The 21,886-nt window shown below is 62.2% G+C and overlaps 1 protein-coding gene across 1 annotated transcript in view; it reads left to right on the top strand.

Moving 5' to 3' along the window:
• Positions 1-21,886, top strand: part of NAV1 (neuron navigator 1) — a 61,131-nt gene that overhangs the window by 20,633 nt on the left and 18,612 nt on the right. Inside the window, exons 4-5 of the mRNA XM_085307706.1 lie at positions 8,955-9,057; positions 13,439-13,804. Of these exons, the coding sequence (XP_085163832.1) occupies positions 8,955-9,057; positions 13,439-13,804 (469 nt within the window). The remainder of the gene's footprint in view (positions 1-8,954; positions 9,058-13,438; positions 13,805-21,886) is intronic.

Genomic DNA, 21,886 nt, shown 5'->3' with positions numbered 1-21,886 from the left:
GCCTGTTGAGGGCACTTCCAAGACCGCAGTAAGATTTGGATTCGCACAACGTAGTAGCTATTCTTTGCATTAAGAGTCCTTGAGCGTGTTGGAGCATTCGCCTTCATCTCCCAGCATTGCATAGAGCCCGAAATGATGTAGCYGTAAAACAGATGGTAAACTTGGAAGGTAGAGCGCCTTCCCTCGTCATCTTCCCCCAGCCCCATCGGGGTGCCTGGCTGAGAGGCACTTTGGGGTCTCGTGGTGGAGCTCAGCCCGAGAAAGGCAGTGGGGCCTGAAGGAACCAAGCAGTGGCTCCCACAGCAGCGTCTTTCTGGGCTGAAGCATCTCCTGTGACAGAGCTAGATTTTTTGCGAAGGAAATAGGAACCTCTATCAAGAAAAGGTTAAAAAAAAAAAAAAAAAAAAAAAGGAATTGGATCCTTCTTTGCAAATCAACTTTCATGGGGAAGACCTGACTAAAGCCTTTTCTTAGCAGTAGGGAGCTGCAGAAGGCAAAGCGAGTGGTGGCAGGGAGTGGGGTCTGGAAGCAGGCGGGAGCAGAGGGGCGAGCAGGTCCTGCTGCACAGCRCACCCGGCCTTCACCTCTTTGTTCCCGATGGAAAACCGGCAACGCTAAGAATAGACAATTTATTCATACGCATCCCCTTCCCTGTGAAGGGTGCTCGAGGCACTGCACAGCAATTAAAATAAGTTTGCAATAATAGCGCCGGCAGATCACCAGTGCCGGCCTGGAGATGGTGGAGCATTTGGCGGTGCCGAGCACAGATGGATAGAGATCTGCGTTACTGACCCGCCGGCAAAGAAACAGGTTCTCTCTGGCCTCGGGGATGCTGGAAAGCTCTGGCAGGCAGAAGGATGAAATCATTGGGGTCATGTTGGCCGTTCCAGGGGGTTTCTGTGAGGTAGGGTGACCTTGCCGCAGGAGGAGCGGGATGGTGGAGACTGGGCCTTCGTTGGGGAGAGAGGTGCTTGGGCTCTCTGCTCYGGCAAGAAGAAGGCTCCTCTCCGTGGACTGTAACTGGGCTGGCTGGAGGCACCCAGATCGTCTCTGAGGAAGAGGTGCTGCTGCGTGGTGGGATTTGATGTGGCACGTGAGGGCAAGTTCAGAGAAGGGTGTCCTGATGCCCGGCAGAAATACTGGCAGCATTCATCATGGGAGCTGTGGCCAAGTGGAAGTATGGCATGGGATGCTCCTCCTTCCCTGCATCCCAGGGGAGCGGGCACTGAAGGCCAGGAAGCAGGAATCCACCATGCTGACTTGGGTCTCCAGCATCACCCTGGGCTCTCTGCAGTACTGGCGGTGCCTTGTCCCACTCCAGGGCTTCCCATGGCCATTGCTCCTTTTTTGTTTCCCCCCTCCCTCATTGTTAGGAGGTCGCTCACGCGTGGCTCTAACATCATCTGTCAAAACCTGCTCCCCCCTGCGTGGCACTCCTGGGGTGGGGGGATCTRTTGGCCCCCTAACGAGCCTGACATCAATTAACCATGAGCCTAAAAATTAGCATTGCTTTGGAAGGAAATGGTTCCCCAGATGGAGATAAAAATAGCTGTGCTTATCTCCCCTCCTCCCATAGGAGGTGGCAACACTGGATCCACAAACGAGCCTGGGATTAATTTAAGCTGGATTCGTTCCCCAGGGCCGCGTGAGCCCTAGGGGCTCAGAGAACCTTGGGAACCGGCACACGCCTTCTGCGCGGCCACCACGGTGGAGAGGGCGGCACGGTGCCACCCGGGCCCATCGCTGGCTGCTTGGCCAGTGTTGGCCAAGCTTTGCGTTGGCCAAGCTTTGCGTTGTCAGCTCCCAGCCCCGCGGAGATCAGGACTGAGCTGGAGGCCTCCAGAATGCAACTGGAGAGGTTGGGACCTTCCCGGGAATCAGGCGGGAGCCGGTCGCGGTGCCTGCGGCTCGGTGGCTTTTGCACAAGGGCAGAGGCTTTTCCCCAAAAGCAGGCAGCTTGCCGTCGTTTCCGCGCACCACGGCCACAGGGGGAGCGAGGGAGGTGACGTTTTGCATCCTTGCTGGAGACGCTCGAGGGCTCTTGGGCTTTGCTGGTGCCGGACAGGCGGACCSAACGCCTTAGCAGAGCCCGACCGAGGCCGCGGAGAATTGTGTTTGCAACGCGTTGCTCTGCACAAAGCTCTCAGTCACGAGGAGCAGGGCACAAAAGGCTCCCTGTTTGCCTCGTCCCAGCGGGTGCGATTCCAACAGTTCAAAAGCAACTACGAGTTGTTTGTCTCCGAATATAAAGCTTCCCCAAGCATGGCTGTATTCTGGCCGCGAACGGGGGAGCTTGGCTCTGCTAACGCCCGTTCTCGTTCCCGAGCGCTGCTTTCTGCAAAAAGTGGTGGAGCGACCGCGTGCCAAGAGCTGTCCGGGCTGAGGCCTCTCCTGCAAGCCTGGCTACGGGGCAGACGTGCGCGGACGTGGCCTGAGGTGGGGAGAYGCTGCAAAGGGACAGTTCGTGGAGCTAATAAACGCCCTTTCGTGGACATCCAGCGGACCACGCCAGCAGGGAGGTGGTTCTCCCTTGGTTCACCTGCACCAACAGTTGGAAGTCTTAATGGTGCAGGCTGATGCCCAGGAGATGTTGCAGAATCCCAAGCAGGAGAGGAGAGGAGACTGGTTGTGCTGTGACCTGGCTCGGGGCACAGACACCCCTTGCCAGAGACGTGTCCGTGCCGTCTACTCGGAGGCTGGTTAGCAATAACGGGGCCATTGAGATGGCTGCGGTGCACGTGGCTGACGAACGAGAGGGCCCGGCTCCGAACAAGAGCTCTCTGTGGCTGGCTCCGAGCGGCTCTGGCGGGGGCCTGTGTTGGTTAACTCCCCTCCAAAACCTGTGGAGGCCGAGCACAGCAAGGGCAACGGGACCTCCGTGCTGCTGCCTGGGGACATCTCCAGCCTTACGGCGGTYGAGGGCGTATCGCCCTGGCCTCCAAGGGAAGCAGCCGGGTAGCTGCGGTGTGCTCAGCCTTGGGTCTACCTCCTTGCGGATGCCTCCTGAGATGGCGTTTCAGGCCACGCCATGGTGATGTGCGCAGGGGGCGGCCAGGGGCTCGGCCTCTCGGGGCTGGGGCTGCCCGAGGGTCTTTTTCCTGGGTGGCCGCCAGGAGTTTGTGCGTTTGTCCCACCCTTCGGCTTGCTCGCTGGCTGGGCTGTGGGGATTTGGAGAAGGGTTGTGCAGAGGCAGAGGGCCAGGACCTGCTATCAACCCCTTCCCCACCGCCCAGGAGGGGGCAGGAGTCTCCCTGCCTGTGCCTGAATTGCCTTCCTCCCACCCGTCAAAGCCCGGAGCTGGGGGAATGGACAGACGGATGGACGGATGGAAGGATGGATGGACAGCAGCCTCCCCGGATGTGCAGCCCAGCTGGAGGGGCAGCGAAGCAGTTAACCGAAGGGCTGAGTCGTGCTCCGGCGCCCCGCGGTTCCTCCTCCCTTTGATCCCGTGAATCGGCCCATTGCCTCCGCCGTATAAAGCCCCGTTCATCTCCGCTCTTCGCGGCAAGCCGGCGCGCAGGCGCAGCCCGCGCCTCCGCCGCGGCGCGGGGCTCCCGTCCGCCCTTCCCTTCCGCTGCACGCCCGCCCGAAAAGGCGATCAGGTGAAATCACTATGGCAACCGGCAGATGATGACAGCGAGTCTCGTTGTCTTGGAAACGAGGCAGAAAAAAAAAAAAAAAAAAAAAAAAAAAAGCCCCAAACCCCTCCACACACACACACCCCAAAAGAGCCATCTGGAATTTTGAATTTCCAATTTTTGGATTGGAAAATGCAATGCTGCACCGCTGCTCCCACGGCGTGCGAAGCCGTGGTGTTCGGTCCGACGTTCCTACGTCTGGCCGCTCCCGTCCCGTCCCGTCCCCTCAGCTCCCAACCACCGCCTCCTTCCCGCGCCGCGCGGACGTTTCCCCCCGCCCGGGTTTCCGCCGCTGCGGGAGTGTTCGGATGATCCCGGGCTCTCGCAGCAGAGCTGCCCGGCCATGGTGCAGCAGCATCTGCCGCTGGGACAGGGACACTTCCCCAAAGTCCTCGTGTCACCTCCAGCACCCAGCCGGCGTGCCGTGGCCCGGAGGAATGGAGCAAGGCGCAGCAAGTAGACGGAGGCCGGCGTTCCCACGGAAGGAGCCGTGATCCGGGAGCGCAGGTGGGGCGGTTCGAGGCCAAGCGTGGCGTCCGTTGAAAGAAAAAATGTGCAGCGGGCCGGAGGCCCGGTTTGGATCTCTCCGACGGGTTCCCTTGGAAAGCTGCGTGCGGGAGAGACCCAATTAAGGAGATTTATGGCCGCTCTGGCCTGAGAAAGTCTGAATCCTTTCTATAAAAACTTGGCTCGCTGGAGCCAGGCCCGGTTCAGGCTCCAGGTCTCCCGGCTCTGCCCTCATTAGGAGAAGAGATTCGCAGGACTTAGCGGCCGCGATGGCTCCACAAGCGCCGATTCGGCTCAAGTCCCGGCCTGTCCCCGCCGCCGCCGCACCGCTGGTTTTTTTGCTCTCGCCTGCCGGGGGGGAGCTGCCGGCCTCCGAGTGCTGCGGCGCCTCCCCGCCTGCGGCCGCCTTCGCACCTCTCCCGGAGGGCTGCGTCCGGCCTCCTTCTCCGGAGCAGCCGGACTCCCGCTGCGGGCCCCGTGGCTCGGGCACAGGGTGCTACGTGCCAGGTGGCAGCAGGRAGGAGGGAGCGTGGGGACAACGGACCTTCTCGTTTCCAGGTGTCCGTGGTCCCTTCGCCGCGCGTCTCCCTCCGGGAGACGTCGCCACGTCAGGCATCAGGGCTCCTGGTGCCTCTTGCCCGTCCACACCCGTCCGGGAGCTCCTGCTTCCTTGCTTGCAGGGCGGATGGTCCTGCTGCGTCCCGGCGAAGAGCTGCTGGCTCCGTAACCCATCMCCGACCGTGGAGCGGTCGGTCTGAGGACTGCTGAAGGCCCCCGAGGTGCTTTCACGGGTCCGCGCCGGCGGGAAAGCACGGCGCCGGGCGGCACGGTAGCAGAAGCACGGATCTGTTAGAGGATTTCTGGCGCTGGGCAGGCTCTGCTGGGCACGGCGCACCGCGGGAGYGGACGTGCTGCTGGACATGGGCCCAGCGCCCTCCAGCCCAGCTCCGCAGCTCTCCYGGGCCAGGGCAGAGGAACTAGCCAGTCCCCAAACCCGCAGCCCCGGGTGCTGCCTGGTGGCCCGGCAGAGCAGGGGACACCGAGGGGAGAGGGGGACATGGTGCAGCCGTTGCTGCTGTGGCTGGGAAACCCGGCTGCGGCAGGGCGGGAGGCCGCCCCTGCCGTGCCGCCGGCTGAGCCGTCCCCGCTGCTGCCCTGCTGCAGCAGCTGGAAACATCTGGCTGCAGTGGGCTTGCTAAATCGATGAGAGGAGGAATCCAGCGCGCTGCCGCTCTTCCCACGCTCCAACCTCTCCCAGCGRCTCCGGTTTCGGCTCCGGTGTGTAATGGGCTCAGCCGAGGGGTAACACAGCCCCCCACCTCCCCCCACCCCGCAGCCGGGCCCTGGCGCGGCCACCGTCACCAGGCGGCCTGGGGCCGAGCGATGGAGGAGTGCCACCTGCTCCAAGCGGCTCTGCCGGCTCCTCCGGATGCGGGTTGCTGTAGCAACCCCGCCAGCAGGAGCGCAGGAGGGGAGGTGTCAGCGCCAGGCGCTTTGTTCCTAAGGGGAACGTCCCCCCCACCCCCCGCTCCCTTGGCCGCGGCAGCAGAGGCAACGGGGGCATTTTCGGGGGGAGCGGGAGCCAGCGGTGGCACCAGGGGCCAGAGGTAGCTTTGCCACCCCATGCCATCCCATGCCATCCCGTCCCACACACACGCAGCACTTGCCTGGCTGCAGGCTGGTGCCACAGATGGATCCGTAGGGCTGCTGCTGCCTTCTCCTGCTGTGGGTGCCGGGCTCAGGGTCCTGGGGTGGGCAGCACCCAAGTAGCCCCACCAGGGTGCAGGAGCAGAGGGTGCTGAGAGCTTCAGGGGCTGCACCCACCTGGGGATATCGGTGTGGGGACGGCTCTTATATTGCTCTTACCCTGAGGTCTGAGTGCTCGTCCCCTCTGAAATCTTGCCATTGCCCTAAGCATCTCCTGTTCGGAAGCAACGCTCTCGACTTCCAAATTTCCACCCTGCCATCTCTGGCCCTGAAATTCCTCTTTCCCGGCTGCAGATCTGCTGGGCTCCAAATCTGGAAAAACACAGCCGCCAACCTCACGGCCACCCTGTCCCTGCTGTCCCTGGGATGAAGCCTTCTCGACAGCACAGCGCCTTTCCGTAATTTCTCTGACATGCACGGGTCCTTGGGAAGGTTTAATAAGGCACTTAATGACTTCATTACTTGTTTCCTGCTAAGCTTCGTTCCAGGAGCTGGACCAGGGCTATCGAACACACAGAGAGGCTGCTAGGCCAAGCTGGGGCAGATGGCTGTCCCCTCTGAGCGTTTCAGCCGTCCTCCTCCCGGGAGGGTGTTTGCCGGCCGCGTTCTGTGTCCCCAGCGCCAGCTGATGCTCGCTGGCCCCCCCTTAGCCTGGTCTACAACAGGCTTCAAGCTGCTTCATTTAACCTCTCTCATCAGGGCTGTTAGCGCCTGTCACCACCTCCCGGTGTGGCTCGTAAATCCGAGCCCGAGCTCCAGCATGCTCCTGACCCGAGCTCCAGCATGCGGTGGCTGAGCAAAGCCCCGGGAGGGTGCGAGCACCCGCGGCGCCCCGCTGGCGCGTCCCCCCAGGGCCCGGCTCCCTGCGTCCCTGCGGCTTGCACACCGCTCTGGTGAATCCCAAAGTGCTGGTTGCCACCTTACGTTAAGAGGAGCACCGTTGAGCGTCCCTTACGCCCTCTAAGCCGTCGCTGAATGGTAAGCGCACCTGTCAGAGACGCGAGACGCCCATGGGGCTGCACTTGTAGCTGGATGGCTCGGGCATGTAGCAATCGGCCCGGGCCCAGCAGGCTTGAGCTCCCTCGGCCCGGCAGCACCGCGGTGATGCTGCCAGGTCCCGGGACCATTTGTCCAAGGCAAGCAAACGCCTCTGCTTGGGTAAGAGCCGGAACAAGGCTTGCAAATAGCCTTGRTGTTCCCTGAGGTCCTGCTGGCTGCGAGCAGAGAGGCTCGCTGGTGCTGCCCACAGCGCTGGGTCCGCGTCCCCAGGCTGGAGCATGCTTCAGGGGCAGGTTTGGGGTCATTCCTCCAGGACCTGCAGGGTCCTGCCTGCTCAGCCCCGTAGAGCAAGGTTAGCAGTTCTTCAGAAYTGCGTGGCGTTTAGGAGTTGACCTTGCARGAAAGCAGCTCTGCAGAGAAGGACCTGGGAGTTCTGGTGGACAACAAGCTCATCATGAGCCAGCAGTGTGCTCTTGTAGCCAAGAAGCCAATGGTATCCCGGGGTGCATTAGAAAATGTTACCAACAGGTCAAGGCAGGTGATCCTGCCCCTCTACTCAGCCCTGGGGAGGCCTCGTCTGGGGTACTRTGTCCAGTTCTGGGCTCCACAGTACAAGAAAGACATGGAACTACTGGAGAGAGTCTAGTGTAGGGCTATGAAGATGATTAGAGGCCTGGAGCATCTCCCATATGAGGAAAGGCTGTGAGAGCTGGGCCTGTTTAGCCTGGAGAAGAGAAGCCTGAGGGGGGATCTKATCAATGTCTACAAATACCTTGAGGGAGGGTGTCAAGGGGATGAGGCTGGATTCTTTTCAGTGCACTGGAACAGGTTGCCCAGAGAGGTTGTGGAGTTTCCTCTGGAGGTATTCAAAACCCGCCTGGACAGGATCCCRTGCAACGTGCTGTAGGTGACACTGCTTGAGTAGGGGGTTGGGACTAGATGATCTCTGGAGGTCCCTTCCAAYCTCAACCATTCTGTGACAGTGTCATTCTGTAGTTGGCCTCCTGTTCCTTGGGTTCAGGCTTCCAGGTTTCAGATRCTCCTCTGAGATGTTTGCACATCTGCCACCACAGTGCTGCCTTCCCATCCCTGCTAGATGGTTCTCTGCCCCAAGTTTGGGTTCTCTCAGCTGCTGCCTGACCCTRGAGGGATGTTGCTGGTGCAGGGCTGCCTGCCACCGCGTGCAAGCAAGGCCAGGCCCCTTGCTGTGTCCGGTATGCCAAAAGCTGCAGGCAGAGCCCGGCTGGCATTCCTGCACGCAAGGGCCGCAGCTCCCGGGGCGGCAGCGCAAATCCCTGGAAATTAGAGTCCCTGCGTGGCTCCCACTGCCCCTTCCTGACCTYCTCCACCTCCCTCCCCGGCCTCGCTGGCTGCCGCCCAACACCTCTGCTGTCCCCCRTCACTCCCATCCCTGCTGCTGGTGGGTCCCAGGGGGACGATGAGGCTGCCGGGGGAAGCCAGCAGGCGCCGTGGGGCTGCCAGTGACCYGGGGGTGCCGCCTGGGACCAGGCCTTGGGGGGGACCAGTGCAGGGCAGTGGGGGCAGGTCATCCTGCTGGCCCTGAGCAGATTGAGCCAAAGCTGAGTGTGTGGATCTGCACGGGATCTCCTGGGTGTCTGTGACAGCTGTGAGCCTCTTGCAGCTGCCATGTTGAGCCCCTGGGCCGTTGGTGTCTATGCTTCTGCTTACTGCTGTCCCCTGCTCCTTCCTGGCCATGGGGACACTTGGAGGTGGCCTTTCTTGGTTGGTTAGTGAGTTATAAACCCAGATGCAAGCCTGAGAGCCCCATCAGGCTGTGCTGGCCCTGCCGCTCTCCCGTCTCGGTGGGCAGAGCTGGGGCTTGGAGCGACAGCGTGTCCCCAGGGAGGGCCTGGCCTCCAGCAGCATGGTGCGGGCTGGGGCTGGACGCCCGATGGAGGGCCCTGGTACCAGATGGGACACGAGGGACCTGGCACTTGGAGAGGATGCAGGGCAGGAGCTGGCAGTGGCTGTGCTATAGGGGGCCAGGCACACGGCAAAGCCGGGGCATATTAAGGGATGCAGCTGGAGGGGTGCAGAGTCAGGAGCTGATACCTTTAATGCCTCATCCTTCTCTCTCTGCAGACCCCGAGTCCCAGAGGAAGAGAACAGTTCAGAATGTGCTGGACCTTCGGCAGAACCTGGAGGAGACCATGTCCAGCCTGAGGGGCTCCCAGGTATCTCACAGGTGAGGACTGAACTCCGGGACCTTTCCCAGCAGCCCAATCCTCTTGTTCCCCTAAGCCGGTGTTTTTCCTGGGGCAGGGACAGAGTCCAGGGTGGCTGAGGGAAGCAGCCCTGCTCTGGGAGAAGGCTGTCTAGCTGGGAGACACAGCTCACCTTCCCCTGTGGCGTGGAGACTCTGCACTTGGGTGCTTGGAGAGACACCCCTAAATCAGGCTGTGCAGAACAGTGACTTGTGACTACCATGGGACCCCCAAAACTGTAGGTAGTGACCTCTKCCCAGTGCATGGGAGAGTTGATGAGGTTGTCCCAGTGCTTTCTGGGGACTGCCTGTTCCCMGGAGAGCACCCCTGGGTGGGAAAGAGGAGCTCTTTGGCCCCATTCCCCCGAGGAAAGACTCCCCCTGAGGGAGGTGAGGGACTGACGGTGCTCAGCGTGAGAGTCTCCGGCCTTGGATACAGCTGGTGCTTCTGGCCCCAGGCGTGATGCCAGTCCTTAGCACAGCACCACACAGCCACCCTTGGGTGCCTTACTGTGGAAGTCATGGACAGGCAGCAGCCCCCAGCCTAGGCTCCCAGAGAGGCTGGGGCCCTGTCTCTGGCAGCGCTCCAGGGCTGACACTGGCTTGTGTGTGTTGGGGCGGTGGGGATGGGACAGGGGCTGTGGCTGGTGGTGGCACTGAAGGGAAGCTACAGGAGATGCTGCTGAATGGTTGAGGATGAAGCTTGTTCTCTGAGTTTGGATGTCCTACCATGAACAACCAGAATTAATGGTATCCCCAGGACCACAGAGTAGTCTCCACCCCCAATCTGTGACTCAGTTTTCCTACTTGTATGTAGAGGTGATAACAGATAACTCCTCAGACAGAGCTGGCCAAAAGCCTGGGCAGCCCGTATGGAGAGGCCTGGTACCCCTTGAGGCTGAAGGGCACAGAGCCTGCTGGCAGCGAGTGCTGGAGCAGCGGCTGAGAAGGAGGATCCCCAGCATCCTTCCAGCCCCAGTGATTTGCAGTGGATGCTTGTGCAGCTGCGCTTTGAAGCCTGGGCTTTGCAGGGAGACTGCGTGGCGTGGTGAGCCCCAAGGCGTGCCAAGGAATGTGTGAACATCCATCTCCTGGTGTTTGTTGCCACCTCGTGGCTTCACTTGATGCCTCTCATTTTTGTATTGAAAGGGGCAAGAATCAGAGGCTTCCTACCCCACGTCACCAACCGCTAATTACAGACCTCTGCGTCCCCCCTCAGTCAGCTTTGTCCAAGGTGAAGAATCCCAGTCTATTTAGCTCTTCCTCATCCTGAAGCTGTTGTAGCCCTTGCTTGTCCTTGCTGCACTTTCCAGATCGTTTCCAAGCTAGAAGGAGCAGAGCATTCAGGGAACGGGAGAGGCCAGGATTTATACTCGGCTGCCGTGATTTTCACTGAGCTGGCGATTCTGAGAATTATCCATTATAGCTCCACAATCTTGGCGTAAGAGCTGATTCACAGCCTGGCACTGCTYGCGTCGAGTTAGGCTTGCTTTGCATTGCTTTGCATTCATCTGTGTCAAATTTTATCCGCTGCTTTCTCACCGTGTCGCTCAGCTCGACAGTTCCTTTGCAAATCTTCCGTCAGCCCAGATCTTAGGGAAGTAGGGCAAGGATATTAACGGCGATTAAATTAGTGTTGCTGGTGGGTTTTGTCTCCTTACTATCACCTCCTTTCCCCGACGGTTTGTGAATACGTTGCAGAGCTGAGGCCTCGGACAGATCCCTGCCACAGAGAAATCTGACAATTCATAGATGGTGGGAATAGCCCAGTGATGCTTTTACCCCTGCTTTTAAGCAGCTCTTAAGCAGCTCTTAGCTATGTGAGGATCCTTCCTCTTATTCCATGGTCGCTGAGTTTATCTGGAAATTTAATTTGCCTTTGGTGAGGGGACTCCTCAAGTGCCTTCTTGTAGCCTGGATGAGCCTTGTCCATGTGTTCCTCAAGTCCCTCCAAGAGGTCCAGGACATTCATGAGCCTGACTTTCCTTTACCAAAGCCYCATTGGCTCTTCCGCAGCATATCGTAATGATGTGCGTACCCGCTAACTCTGTTCCTTGGGACAGCTTCAACAAGCTTGTCCAATATGGATGTCATCTGTTACCCTCTGGATCTGCCCTGAGTCTCTTCAATCTTGGTGTCCCAGTAGCCTCCTCCAGCTCTGGTGCTGAGGCAGTTGTGACCATGGTGAGAAGTTCACGGTTTCCTTCTTTACCTTTTGCTGAGCTGCTCCTGGCAGCTGTTCCTGTTCTTGTTCTCTAACCTCTTCTGCAAATTAAGGCAGGTTCTCTGAGAAACCTCTTGTAGAGACAAGCTGTAGTGTGGGGACTCCTTGAACTCCTCCATAGTCAATGTAGATGTAGAAAATACCTCTAATTTGTCTATTATAGCTTTATTCCCAGGACACTCCTCTTGTGGTTTGRTTATGTGCTGTTCCTGCAAGTTTGCCGGCAGGCTTCTTGCATCCCTGTGCTTGGAAGAGGATTTATTTTTCTGTTTTATTCCACTCAGAAATTATTCCTCAAACTTTTTTGTTTTCCTTGTTGTGTTCTTCCATCCAGTGGTACTTCCCTACTGCCCCTGATCTTGCAGGCACACGGAGGCAGGGTAGACCGATGGTCCCTCCAACAGTTGGAATCTGCCTTCTTTCCTATTTCCCCATTAAAGTACAACATTGTTTTTTTAAAACATCGCCTTACTTCTAACAGCTTGTTTACCCTGCTGTGGAGCAGCACCAGCTTCCTCTGGGGCTTTCTAAAGTCTCATTTGGATACGTGGTTTGCATCAGCTCTGAGCCGCCGGTGGAACATCTTTAAATAGCCTTTGTGCTTCCTACAAAAACTTCACCCTTTTAGCTGTCCCTTTTAGTTCCGTTTTAACAAACTTCCTCGTTTTTATGTAGTTCCCTGTTTTAAATTCAATACTGTAGTCAGGTTTTGGCTTTTGTTGCTCCTGCAGGAATGTCTAATCCAAGTACAGTGTGGTCACAGCTAGGGAATAGCTCATTGATAGTAATGTGAGCCAAATCAAGGGCTGTGGGTTCCTGAGTAGCTGCTCCAAGAAGTAATCATTTTTGGCATCTAAATTTAGTCCTCGCATCACTCCCTGACGTGCTATTTGCCCAAAATACACCCAGAGGGGTGAGGGGAGTATCTCGAGTCCCCGTTCTTGCTGCGCTTCCTGCCCTCGCAGCCTCTTGGCTGGTAGTCATGCATCGTGCCTGCTGCCAGCACTGGGTAACACTGTCCCCGGGTGTCTCCTCCTGTTTAGACCTGGGATTTCACTCTGCGAGGATTTGATGTTACATGTCGGCCCAGTTATCTGATTCCCTGCTTTGCCCCTAAGCTTGCTTTAATGCACAGCCCCCTCCTCCCTGGCACGGCCGCTCAGCGCCACGTCCTCTGGGATTAGTGTGCTGCAAACCCAATTGGTTGTGCTCTGGGTCTTGGGGAAACTGAGGCATGGTGCACCAGGCTGCAAAAGCTGGGCTGTTGAAATGCTGGTAGGGAAATGGCAAAGATAGGGAGCATTTCTCCTGTGAGATCATCATGGCAGGGTGCAGAGATGGAGCTTGTGGGTCACTCACGTCCCTGCAGACCACTTCTGGAGGGCTCCCCACGGCTCTGTCTTGAGGCTCCGTGGGCCTGAAAATGAGGAGCCAAGCTGGTGAGAAGTCTACCGGAGCGTGGGGGAGCGGAGTCCTCGATCTGCCTTCGATTCCCCCAGATTCAGGGGTTGCAGGGAGGCACAGACACCCGTAGCACCCTGGGTCCCCCGTCTACAGTCCCTGCAGAGTCAAACACCAGTTGACTGGGGTGTGGATAGTTCRGATGTCCCGGTGGTAGGGGAGCCACCCTGGGCCCATTTCCCATCAGACTCGTGSCGTGCCTCAGTTTCCCTATTCATTCGATGGCAGCGGCAGCTGGAGAGGAAGATGAGAGCGGGGTGCAGAGGGCTGGAGGAGGCATCTGGGGCCGTGCTGGTGAGAATTGGTGTGCGGTGCCCCTGGGCACAGCCAGGACCTGCCCGGGTGCTCCCGGTGCCATGGCGGCCCTTCTCTGCTGAGGGCCTGGCAGGATGGTGCTGAGAAGGCCAGAGATGCTTTGGTGGGAGTGTGCAACACACGTGGCTCTGCTGGCAGTGGGCAGGGCAGGAGGGGACCGTCCCCTGCCAGCAGCGAGGGGACTCGGGACAGACGGCACCCCTCGGTCCACCCTCCTGGCATCCTCCAACCTTGTCCAGATGCTTCAAGAGGGGAAATTCGTTTTTTTGAGTGCTCATAGCCCCTGTTCTTGGCAGGGGGGACAAGACCTCTGCTGCCCACCGGGCCCTACCCTAACGCCCTCTCTCCGCCTTGTCCTCACAGCTCCCTGGAGATGACCTGCTACGACAGCGACGAAGCCAACCCCCGGAGCGTGTCCAGCCTGTCAAACCGCTCATCCCCGCTGTCCTGGCGTTACGGGCAATCCAGCCCACGCCTGCAGGCTGGGGACGCGCCGTCAGTTGGGGGAAGCTGCCGCTCCGAGGGCACCCCCAGCTGGTACATGCACGGCGAGCGGGCRCACTACTCGCACACCATGCCCATGCGCAGCCCCAGCAAGCTGAGCCACATCTCCCGGCTGGAGCTGGTCGAGTCGCTGGACACCGATGACGTGGAGCTCAAGTCAGGCTACATGAGCGACAGCGACTTGATGGGGAAGACCCTGACGGAGGATGATGACATCACCACGGGGTAAGTGCCTGCACTGGGGCTCGTGGCTGGATCGGGCCTTTCCTGGAGCCTTGACCACCTCCYGTTTGGCTGTTTCCAGCCGGCAGTGGAAGGGAGAAGCAGGCTGGATGGAGGACCATGCTGGTCACCACCAATATAGCTGGGTAGATCATGTCTGCCAGGTGCCTGGTGCAGCAGCAGATTTTTCCCCTCCAGTGAAGCAGTATAGCCGTTGCGGTGCTGGTGCTGAGAGAGCCAAGTGGCTCARAGCTTGCTGGGGCTGTTCTGCCCCTCGCTGCCACCTCCTTGAGTGAGTCCCCAGTCTGGGCCACACTCTCTCCCGTTGTATGGGGAGCGTCAAGCTTGATTTGGGTGTTTCCAGAGCAGAGGACTGAAAAATGCATATGGTAAGTGGCTGTGGGACATCCAGGCCAGGACCTTGCTGCTGCTTTCAGAAATGCTCTCCCAGTTTATGCCAGGGGAGCTGAGCTGCCCTGTCACCATGGCACAGCAGGGACATCCCTTGTCCAGCTAGGAGATCTGGTGGCACGTGGTGGGACAGACTGCTGGATGGTAAGGTGAAGTCTGAGGACCTCAGTGAGTACAGGGTCCCAAATTGTCTTCGCTGATGGGTGGCACCGCAGTCCGGCTGAGCAGGGTCCCCTGGTTCTGGATCCCCGTCGGCCTCCATCCCTCCACCTGGCAGGGTCGGGACATCTCCTGCTGTGTCATACAAGGTTTTGGGGCTTGTGTTGCTCCGTGTGGGGTGTTCCCTTCACCCCCAATGACTTTAGCCTGGGGAAGACCCCGAACCTCCGCAACACCCTGCTCATGAAGGAGCTCCACAGGGAAGGATGGTGCCTGCAGGAAGGCAGGTCACTCAGCACCCAGCAGGATGCAGGCACCAGGCTAGTAGCATCCAGCCAACTGTTGGCCGGTGCCGAGGAGTGTGAGAGTGAAGAGGACGGGTGGGTGCAACCCAGTGTGACCATCGCCTGCATTTTCTTCCAAAACGCGTCCCTCTCCTATTGAGGTGCCCCCTGGCTCTGGCTGCGGTCCAGGGCTTTGGCATATTGGAGGTTTCCTGTTTCAGTGCATGAGAAAATAAATAACTCCAGCATTTGATTTGTCCCAGAGCAAGACAGGAGGTATTTGGCCTGCTGACAGTGCTGCTCCAGCTGCAGCCTTCATGCGTGGCCCTCGCTCTGCAATCCCCAGCGTGCTGCTGCAGGGGCCGGTCGTTGGGACCGGGAATCAGACCAGCGTAAACGTGGCTCCGCTTTCGGACCTGTCTCGTGGGGCTGCCCCATGGTGGTGCCTTGTGCAAGCTCGGCGTGTCCTCTCCTGGAGACCACGAGCTGTCGCTTGGCAGCAAGAGATGGCRTGTCACCACCTCGTGCCACTGGCCACAGGATGCTGGATCCCAAGTGGGTGTTGCTACAGGTCTGGCTGTCGGGATGAAGGACTCCAATGCTCCCTTTCTCCCGCCTTGGCTCTTCTCTCGGAGCTGCTCTTGCAGGCAGATAACCTTGGCGTGTCCTTGCCTGCAGAGGCAGCGCCAAGAGCAGATGAATCYGAGTGTTGCTTCATCTCCGTAAGCGACTGGCCCAGGCGATGCAGGGGCTCCAGGAGCAAGGGACAGTCCTGGGCGTGGTGCAGCGCCCTGTCTGGGCTCCGGGCCTGCACACTGCTCCAGGCAGGCTGAAATTTTTCCGAGCCTTGGGAACGAAGCAGCCTCAAGCCCTGCACCTCACCGCCCTCTTGCCCCGGTGCAGGGCGAAGCTTTCCGAGCTGCGCTGCGCTGGCAGCGCCGCGGCCCTGCGCCGTGGTGTCTGGTCCTGCACGAAGCCCCATCCGCACCTCCGGAGCGTGGTCCTGAGTGTGCCTTGAGGGGACACCCGCTGCCAGCTTGTGCCATCCCTTTGGTAGGCACCAAATCCAGCCCCCGGGTGGGAAGGGGGGGTCTCTCTGCAGGTTGAGGCTGAGGCTGCAGCAGCGGGACGGGCGAGCAGGGGCATCGCGTCCTCGGCAGGGAGCGCTCCCCGAGCGAGCGAGCGCGGGGGTGGCGGCGGCAGCCCCCGGCCCGGCCTCCTCGGCTGGCTCTGACCTAGAAAACCGCCACTGCCCCAGGCCACGTCTCCCCCCCATGCCGCTAATGCACCGGGCAGGAGCATTAGTGCTGCAGATGGGGCCCGTCAACCCCCCGAACCAGGGCCGCAGGGTGGGGGGGCCATGCCTACACGCCGGCGCGCGCCCAATCTCGTAGGGCAGTAGGTCGGAGCGAGCGGCGGCGTCACCCTCGCTTCGAGAGAGGGGCGTGCGGGGCAGGGACCGCGCGGCGAGAGCCGCCTGCGAGGACAAGGAGGTAGGTGAGTGGCGGCCGGCGCGCCGGGTGCAGGCGGCAGCGAYGGCGGCGGCCCGTCCTTCGGGGCGACGTGGGGGCGGATCTTGGCGGGGCGCGGGTGCTTTCGGGGGTCCGGGAAGGGGTGGCCGTTGCACTTGGCGGTCCCGCATTGCCACTGCGCCGCTTTAACGTGGCCTCGGCGCCCTGGCGCGGGGCACTTGCACCACCAGCGGGGAAGCCGGAGCAGCCGTGAGCCGGCAACCTCAGCCTGACAGCTCTGTCCCTCGGCTTCCGCGTGGTGGGCTCGGCTTTGGGTGCCACCGACGAGGTTTTTCGGCTCCAGCACGGGAAGCTCCCTGTTTGCCGCTTTTCTCCTCYCCTGGCTGCTGAAAAGCTCTGGCAGCTCGTGGGCGCCCGAGTGCCGGAGCGCTCGTTCGTTGTCCGGCCCCGTTTGCCCGGCTGTTTCCCCAGCAGGGGACCGGGTCCGGTGCTCCACGCGGTTCGCTGCCGATGTCCCTGGAGCCACACGGCCGGGCTGCGACGCTGTCCGTCCCTGCCCACGCCGAGAGCTCCGTCCAGGCCCGCAGCGTGGCTTTGGCTGTGCCTCGGTTTCCCTCTGTCCTCCTTGCTGGCCGTTCCCGGGTGCTGGCACAGGAGAGAGATGCTCGAGGTGACGTTCGCCAGCGACGAAGGGCGGCTGAGCACCCCGTYGGGCTTCCTCCATCCCTGAACCCGCGGTGGCGAAGAAGGCAAAGGGAAAGAAGCTGGGAGAAGGGATCGTGTAGCGAAGGCAGCACCGCTCCGGGCCCGGCCGCCGCCGCTGCCTTGGCTCCTGCTTCCCTAGCAGCTGCTTCAGCTCCGCGCAGCCCGGAGGCTGGAGCAGATGTTTGGCTCGGCTCTCCGCKAGCGAGCGTCGGGGGAGCGGCCGGCTTCCTTCCCCGCTCGGAGCCGGAGGGCTGGGTGCTCCCATCCCTCCTCCGCCCCGCGTTCGGCGCTGCCCGGGGCCGGCGTCGTCGGGAACGGCAGTGGCCGAGCTGGCCGCAGCCGAGCACGGGGCTCCGGCAACCAGGGCRGGCGTAGGAGCCGCCGTTCCGGATAACCATGTGCCACGTTGGGCCGGTTCTCAGCCGGACACCTCCCTCCGGCTGGGGCGGCCGGTGGGCCCGGTCGGCAGCCCGGCTGGCCCGGTCGGCGGCCCGGCCACGTTCCCGGCCCGGCGGCCTCGGGACCGCRACAAGTTCAGGGCAGCGGGCCAAGACCTCGCGCCGTTCCCAATGTGGAGCCGTTCCCGTTCTGTGTCGGGCTCCGGCGGAACAGCCGGGGCCACCTGCTCCGGCCGCCACGCGCCAGCCCTGATCCCCCCCGCCCCATCCCACCCCGCCACGGTGGCAAGCTCTCGGCGGAGGGATTTGGGCCCTCTCCGGCCAGGCACGTCTCCGCCRGCAGCTGCTCCATGCGCCGCTGTTTCGGCTGTTCCGAGCCGGAAGGCGGGTTAGCGCCGTGTGGGGGCCGCTGTCCCTGTGCCCTGCGYGCCGTGTCCCGAGCACAGGGGCCGCACGGCGGGCGCGGGGTGTGCGGGGTAGACCTGGTGCACGGGGTGATGAGTAGCAATGGGACTGGTGCATGGTGTAGGGYGTGCGGGGTGATGCACGGTGGGGTTGTCGCATGGTGTAGGGTGTGCGAGGTGATGTATGGTGGTAGGTTTGGTGCACGGTGCAGGGTGTGCGGGGTGACGCCTGGCGATGGGGTTGGTGCACGGTGYAGGACGTGCAAGATGCCCCCCCCTCCCCCTGTCCGGCTGTGCACAGGCTATGTGCGGAGCTGGGGTTGTGCAGCGTGCGCTGCGGGGGGTGCACACATGCCGGCTGTGCAGCGGTGGTGCCTGCCTTGCACAGGGAGCTCGGGGGTGCCCGTGGACACCGGCCCTGCGGTGTCGGTACGGAGGCAGGGTGTGCGAGCGGGTGTGCGACGTGCCCGGCCAGCTGCACGCGGAGGCGTCCGAGGCCGCGGTGGAGGGAATAAAAYGGGAATTTCGCAAGGAGGCTGAGTCACGGCCGGCTCCCCCACCCCAGCGCTGGGCTGGGACTCCRTGACCTCCGCACGCTGCCGCTGCAGCCTGGCCCCTGCGGGGCCCGGAGCAAAGCTGCGCGTGGCACTGTTTCCAAAGCAGTCGGAGATCTCCGGACGGACGGGGACCCGCTTCCTCTGGTGTTTCTGAGGACGGAGGGGCGGCGCGGGCACCGGAGCTCCGCCGCGGCACGGCGGCCGGGTGCGCGGCCCCGGCTCTGCCGCCCGATCTCATCGCAGCAAGCGGCCGGCGAGTATCAGGGACCGCGGTGGCGGCGGCATCGTCCCACGCTGCCTGGAGAAACCGGAGCCCGCTGCTATCAGAGCCCGCTGTTACCGCCACCGGGAGAGCGGAGCCGGCGGAGCAGGGTCGGGGTGGGCAGCTGGAGTTCGGCAGCCCCCTCGACCCGCGSCACCAGGGACCCACCAGGGAGCTCCGGCTTGGCAGCCGGAGCGCTGGACCGACCCTTGGGAAGCGATGCTGTTTCTCCTGTTGGGTGAGCTCAGGCGACTCGGTCCTCACTCCCTGCTTCAGTTTACCCCCCTCTGCAAGGTCTCCGCAGCCCTATGAGCAGATGTGAGGATGGGGGAAGCGGCAGCACCCGGACCCTCTGGGCACAAACTGATTTATGAAGCTAATTGTTTTTCCGCCCCATTAAGCGAACGCGATGGGACGGGAGGAAAGAGCCCAGGCTGGGTCTGGGCTTCTCCTCGCTGAGGACATGCGGGAGCTGGAYGCCCACGGCAGGGACCCTTCAGTGCCAGAGACCCGCTGATGTGSGGCAGCACATTTTGGCCCCTAGAGCCCCCATAAGGTCATGGCCCTGTAGGTCCTATACGAGCCCCTATATGTCCTAAGCTGCAATGACCATGGCAAGACAAGAGAAAATGGCCATGGCAGACTGAGGAGGGCTCGTCATCCGTTGTGGGGTGCTCAGGAAGGGACATTTGGGGACACTGGCCTGGGATGATGCAGGGCGCCCCAGGCCACAGTCGCGCTATTAACCCTTTGCCTTCCCGCCCCAGCTCCTGCAGCTCACYGTCGCGGCTGCGTGCTGACCGCCAGCCCCGTGGCCAGGGGGACGCTGCTGCCGGCGGCAGCCTGGCTCCTCGTGCCACCATCCCGCGTCCCCTCGCCCCAGCTGTCCCAGCCGGCAGGGTCGGGCTGGCTTCGGAGGCGGTTGCACACAACGGGGCCCTTAGACAGTGCTTTAATCGGRGAGCAGGTTCGGGAAGGGCCCTGGGGATTTGGGAGCACAAGCCCTGCTGTCTCGCGGGGACACGTGCGCTCGGAAACAACGCTTGTGCCAGCAATACCGCCTGGCAAGCAGCCGGGCGCCTTCGCCTCCGTCGGGGCTGAGCCGATTGAAGCGGGGAGACTTTTAACCCTCCACTTGCCAAGGTGGCTGCTGCTGGGAAACCAGCTCAGCGGTGCTGGGCTCCAGCAAGAGGGTCCTCGAAGGGCAGAGCTGCGCCCCGTGGAGGTCTGTGTCCACGGCGCGAGAGCCTCGGCCCCAGCTGTCCCCTTCCTCCGAGCAGCGAGGGTGTGGAAATGCATCTGTCCCGGCCCCTGTCAACAGCAGTGCTGCGCTCTCAAATCCCCCTTCGTCGCCTCTCCCCATGGGGGTTGGGGTGTCTCCAGCCCGGCCGGGAGGTTGAGCCTCTCCGTCCTGGCGGGAAGCAGACGGCTGGGAGCCYGGCAGCCTGCTGCCTTCGGCTGCGGGCCCGAGCAGCGGTGCTGTAACGCAGGCTGGCGAGCGCGCGCGGGGGCACGCACGCGCAGCGCCACGCGTGTTGGCACCCCGCCAACCCCAGCATCCCCATCCTCTTCGTGCCTGCACAGGGAAACTGAGGCACAGATGGCGACCTGGGCAACGCTGGTGCAAACGCGCTCCGACTGGACTTAGCCTGGGGGATTTAAAACCAGCACGGGGCAGTCGGGTCCCTGCAGGAGCTGGTGCTGCCAGGGGCCGTTTCCGGACYTCCTTTCTGTAGCCTGGGCCGTGCCAGGCCCCCCCACAAGAGCCCCCCGYGGCCAGAAACCCTCATCCGAGCTCTGCCCCGGGAGCTGGCTCTGGCAGGGCCGGGGTGCGTTGTTGGGGGGGGAGTAGCCTGCCAGGAGGAGCAGGCATCCGTCCGTCTGCCTGTCCGTGTCCCTCCAGTCCGTCTGTTGTACAAGGCAGGGTGGCGTGGCGCCGGAGGGGGGGTGGAGGGATGCAGAGCGACCCGTCCGGCACGCGCGGGGCAGAGCCGGGCCCTCGTCCTGCCAGCAGAAGAGCTTGGCGCCAAYGCCGGGGGCAGGAGGGGTGTCCTTACCGCGGGGTCAGCCCCGGCGAGAAGCTCCCAGGGGCAGGGGCGGGAGCCCGCTGTTCGGATGACCACATGCACGAGGAGCCTTCCCGGCCCATCCGGGAAAGGCGGCCGCGTTTGGCGAGGAGCAGGCACGGACGCGGGAACTATTGCATTGCTCTCGCTGCTGCCGCAAGGACGAGGTGGCTTYGAGGCCTTTCGGCAAAATGCAAGCTAGAGTTTGAAAGAGCCGGCGAGGTTGCCGATGCTTTAAGGAAGTTGCACTACTGCAAAATCCACGGGAAAGTGGCCCGCGGCTCTCCGAGCGCGCCTGGCCCTTCCCGTTTCCCGGCTTTCGCCAGCCTGGGAGTAGAGGGAGCCAAGCGGGGATGATGCTCATCATTGCGGAGGGAGCCAAGAGGCGTTGCCAAGGCGGAGGGGAAAGCGTTAGGAAGGAATTACTTATTTCCCAGCCCGCAGGGACCCRTTCGGAGGAGCTCACGGCGCTTTGCTGAAGCTGCGATTAACCCTCTCGGCCCTGCCGCCGATGGGATTGCCGCCCGCCCGGCACTGTCGGCGCACCGCTGTGGCCAGCGCCCTGGAGCGCCGTGGAGGCTCGGCCAACGCGCTCCCTGGTGCTGTGCCCACGAGCATCTCGCTCTGGGGTGCAGCCCCTGCTCTGATGCAAGGGAAAAAGTGACACAACTTGTCTTTTTGGGCCCTAAAACGGACAATCTCAGCGGTCCGGGAAAGCAGAAGCCTTGGGAGCAGCCAGCCCAGGCAGCCCCGCAGCCCGGCCCCGGGCAGGGGGAGAGAGGCAGATCTTTGGGGGTAACCATGGCCCTGCAGTGGGGCTGGAGCCGGGGCTGTGGGTCAGTGGGCTGGGTTGGGGGGCTCGGGGCAGCAGTGGGATGCGAGGCTGGGCTGGGGGCACTGGATTGGGCCCCCCCCCCGGGGTTGAGGATATGGGGCCGTGGGCTGAGGCTTGGGGGGAAGGAGGGGGGCTGAGGCGTGGGGCACTGTGGTGAGTTTTAGGGGCACCCGGGCCTGCTGCGGGGCCTGGGCGGCAGTGGGGCACTGGGGCAGGCTGGGGGGCACTGGGCTGTGCTGGGAGGGGAGGAGGGGAAGCACCAGGCTGGGCTGCGGGATGCTGTGGCTTGCTGGGGAGCTGCAGGCCCGGCCAGGGCGCTGGGATGGGGGGCAGCAGGGCCGGATCGTGCGGTGCACTCGTTGGGGGGGGACACGGCGTGGGGAAGGGGCGGCGAGGGGCCAAACCCTTTGTCTGCGGCCACGGGCGGGCGCTGTCGCTTTAAGGGCGGCTGGCAGGCGCCGCCGGGGGCGGGGCCTCTGCACCCGGCCCCGCCCCTCGCTCCCTCCCGGCCCCGCCCCTCGCTCCCTCCCGG

The sequence above is a fragment of the Rhea americana genome, unplaced genomic scaffold (genome assembly GCF_003343005.1).
Source record: "Rhea americana isolate MKP2758 unplaced genomic scaffold, rheAme1 scaffold_261, whole genome shotgun sequence".
NCBI lineage: Eukaryota > Metazoa > Chordata > Aves > Rheiformes > Rheidae > Rhea > Rhea americana.
Note: the sequence above shows the minus strand (reverse complement) of the source record. Positions and strands in the feature narration are given on the sequence as shown.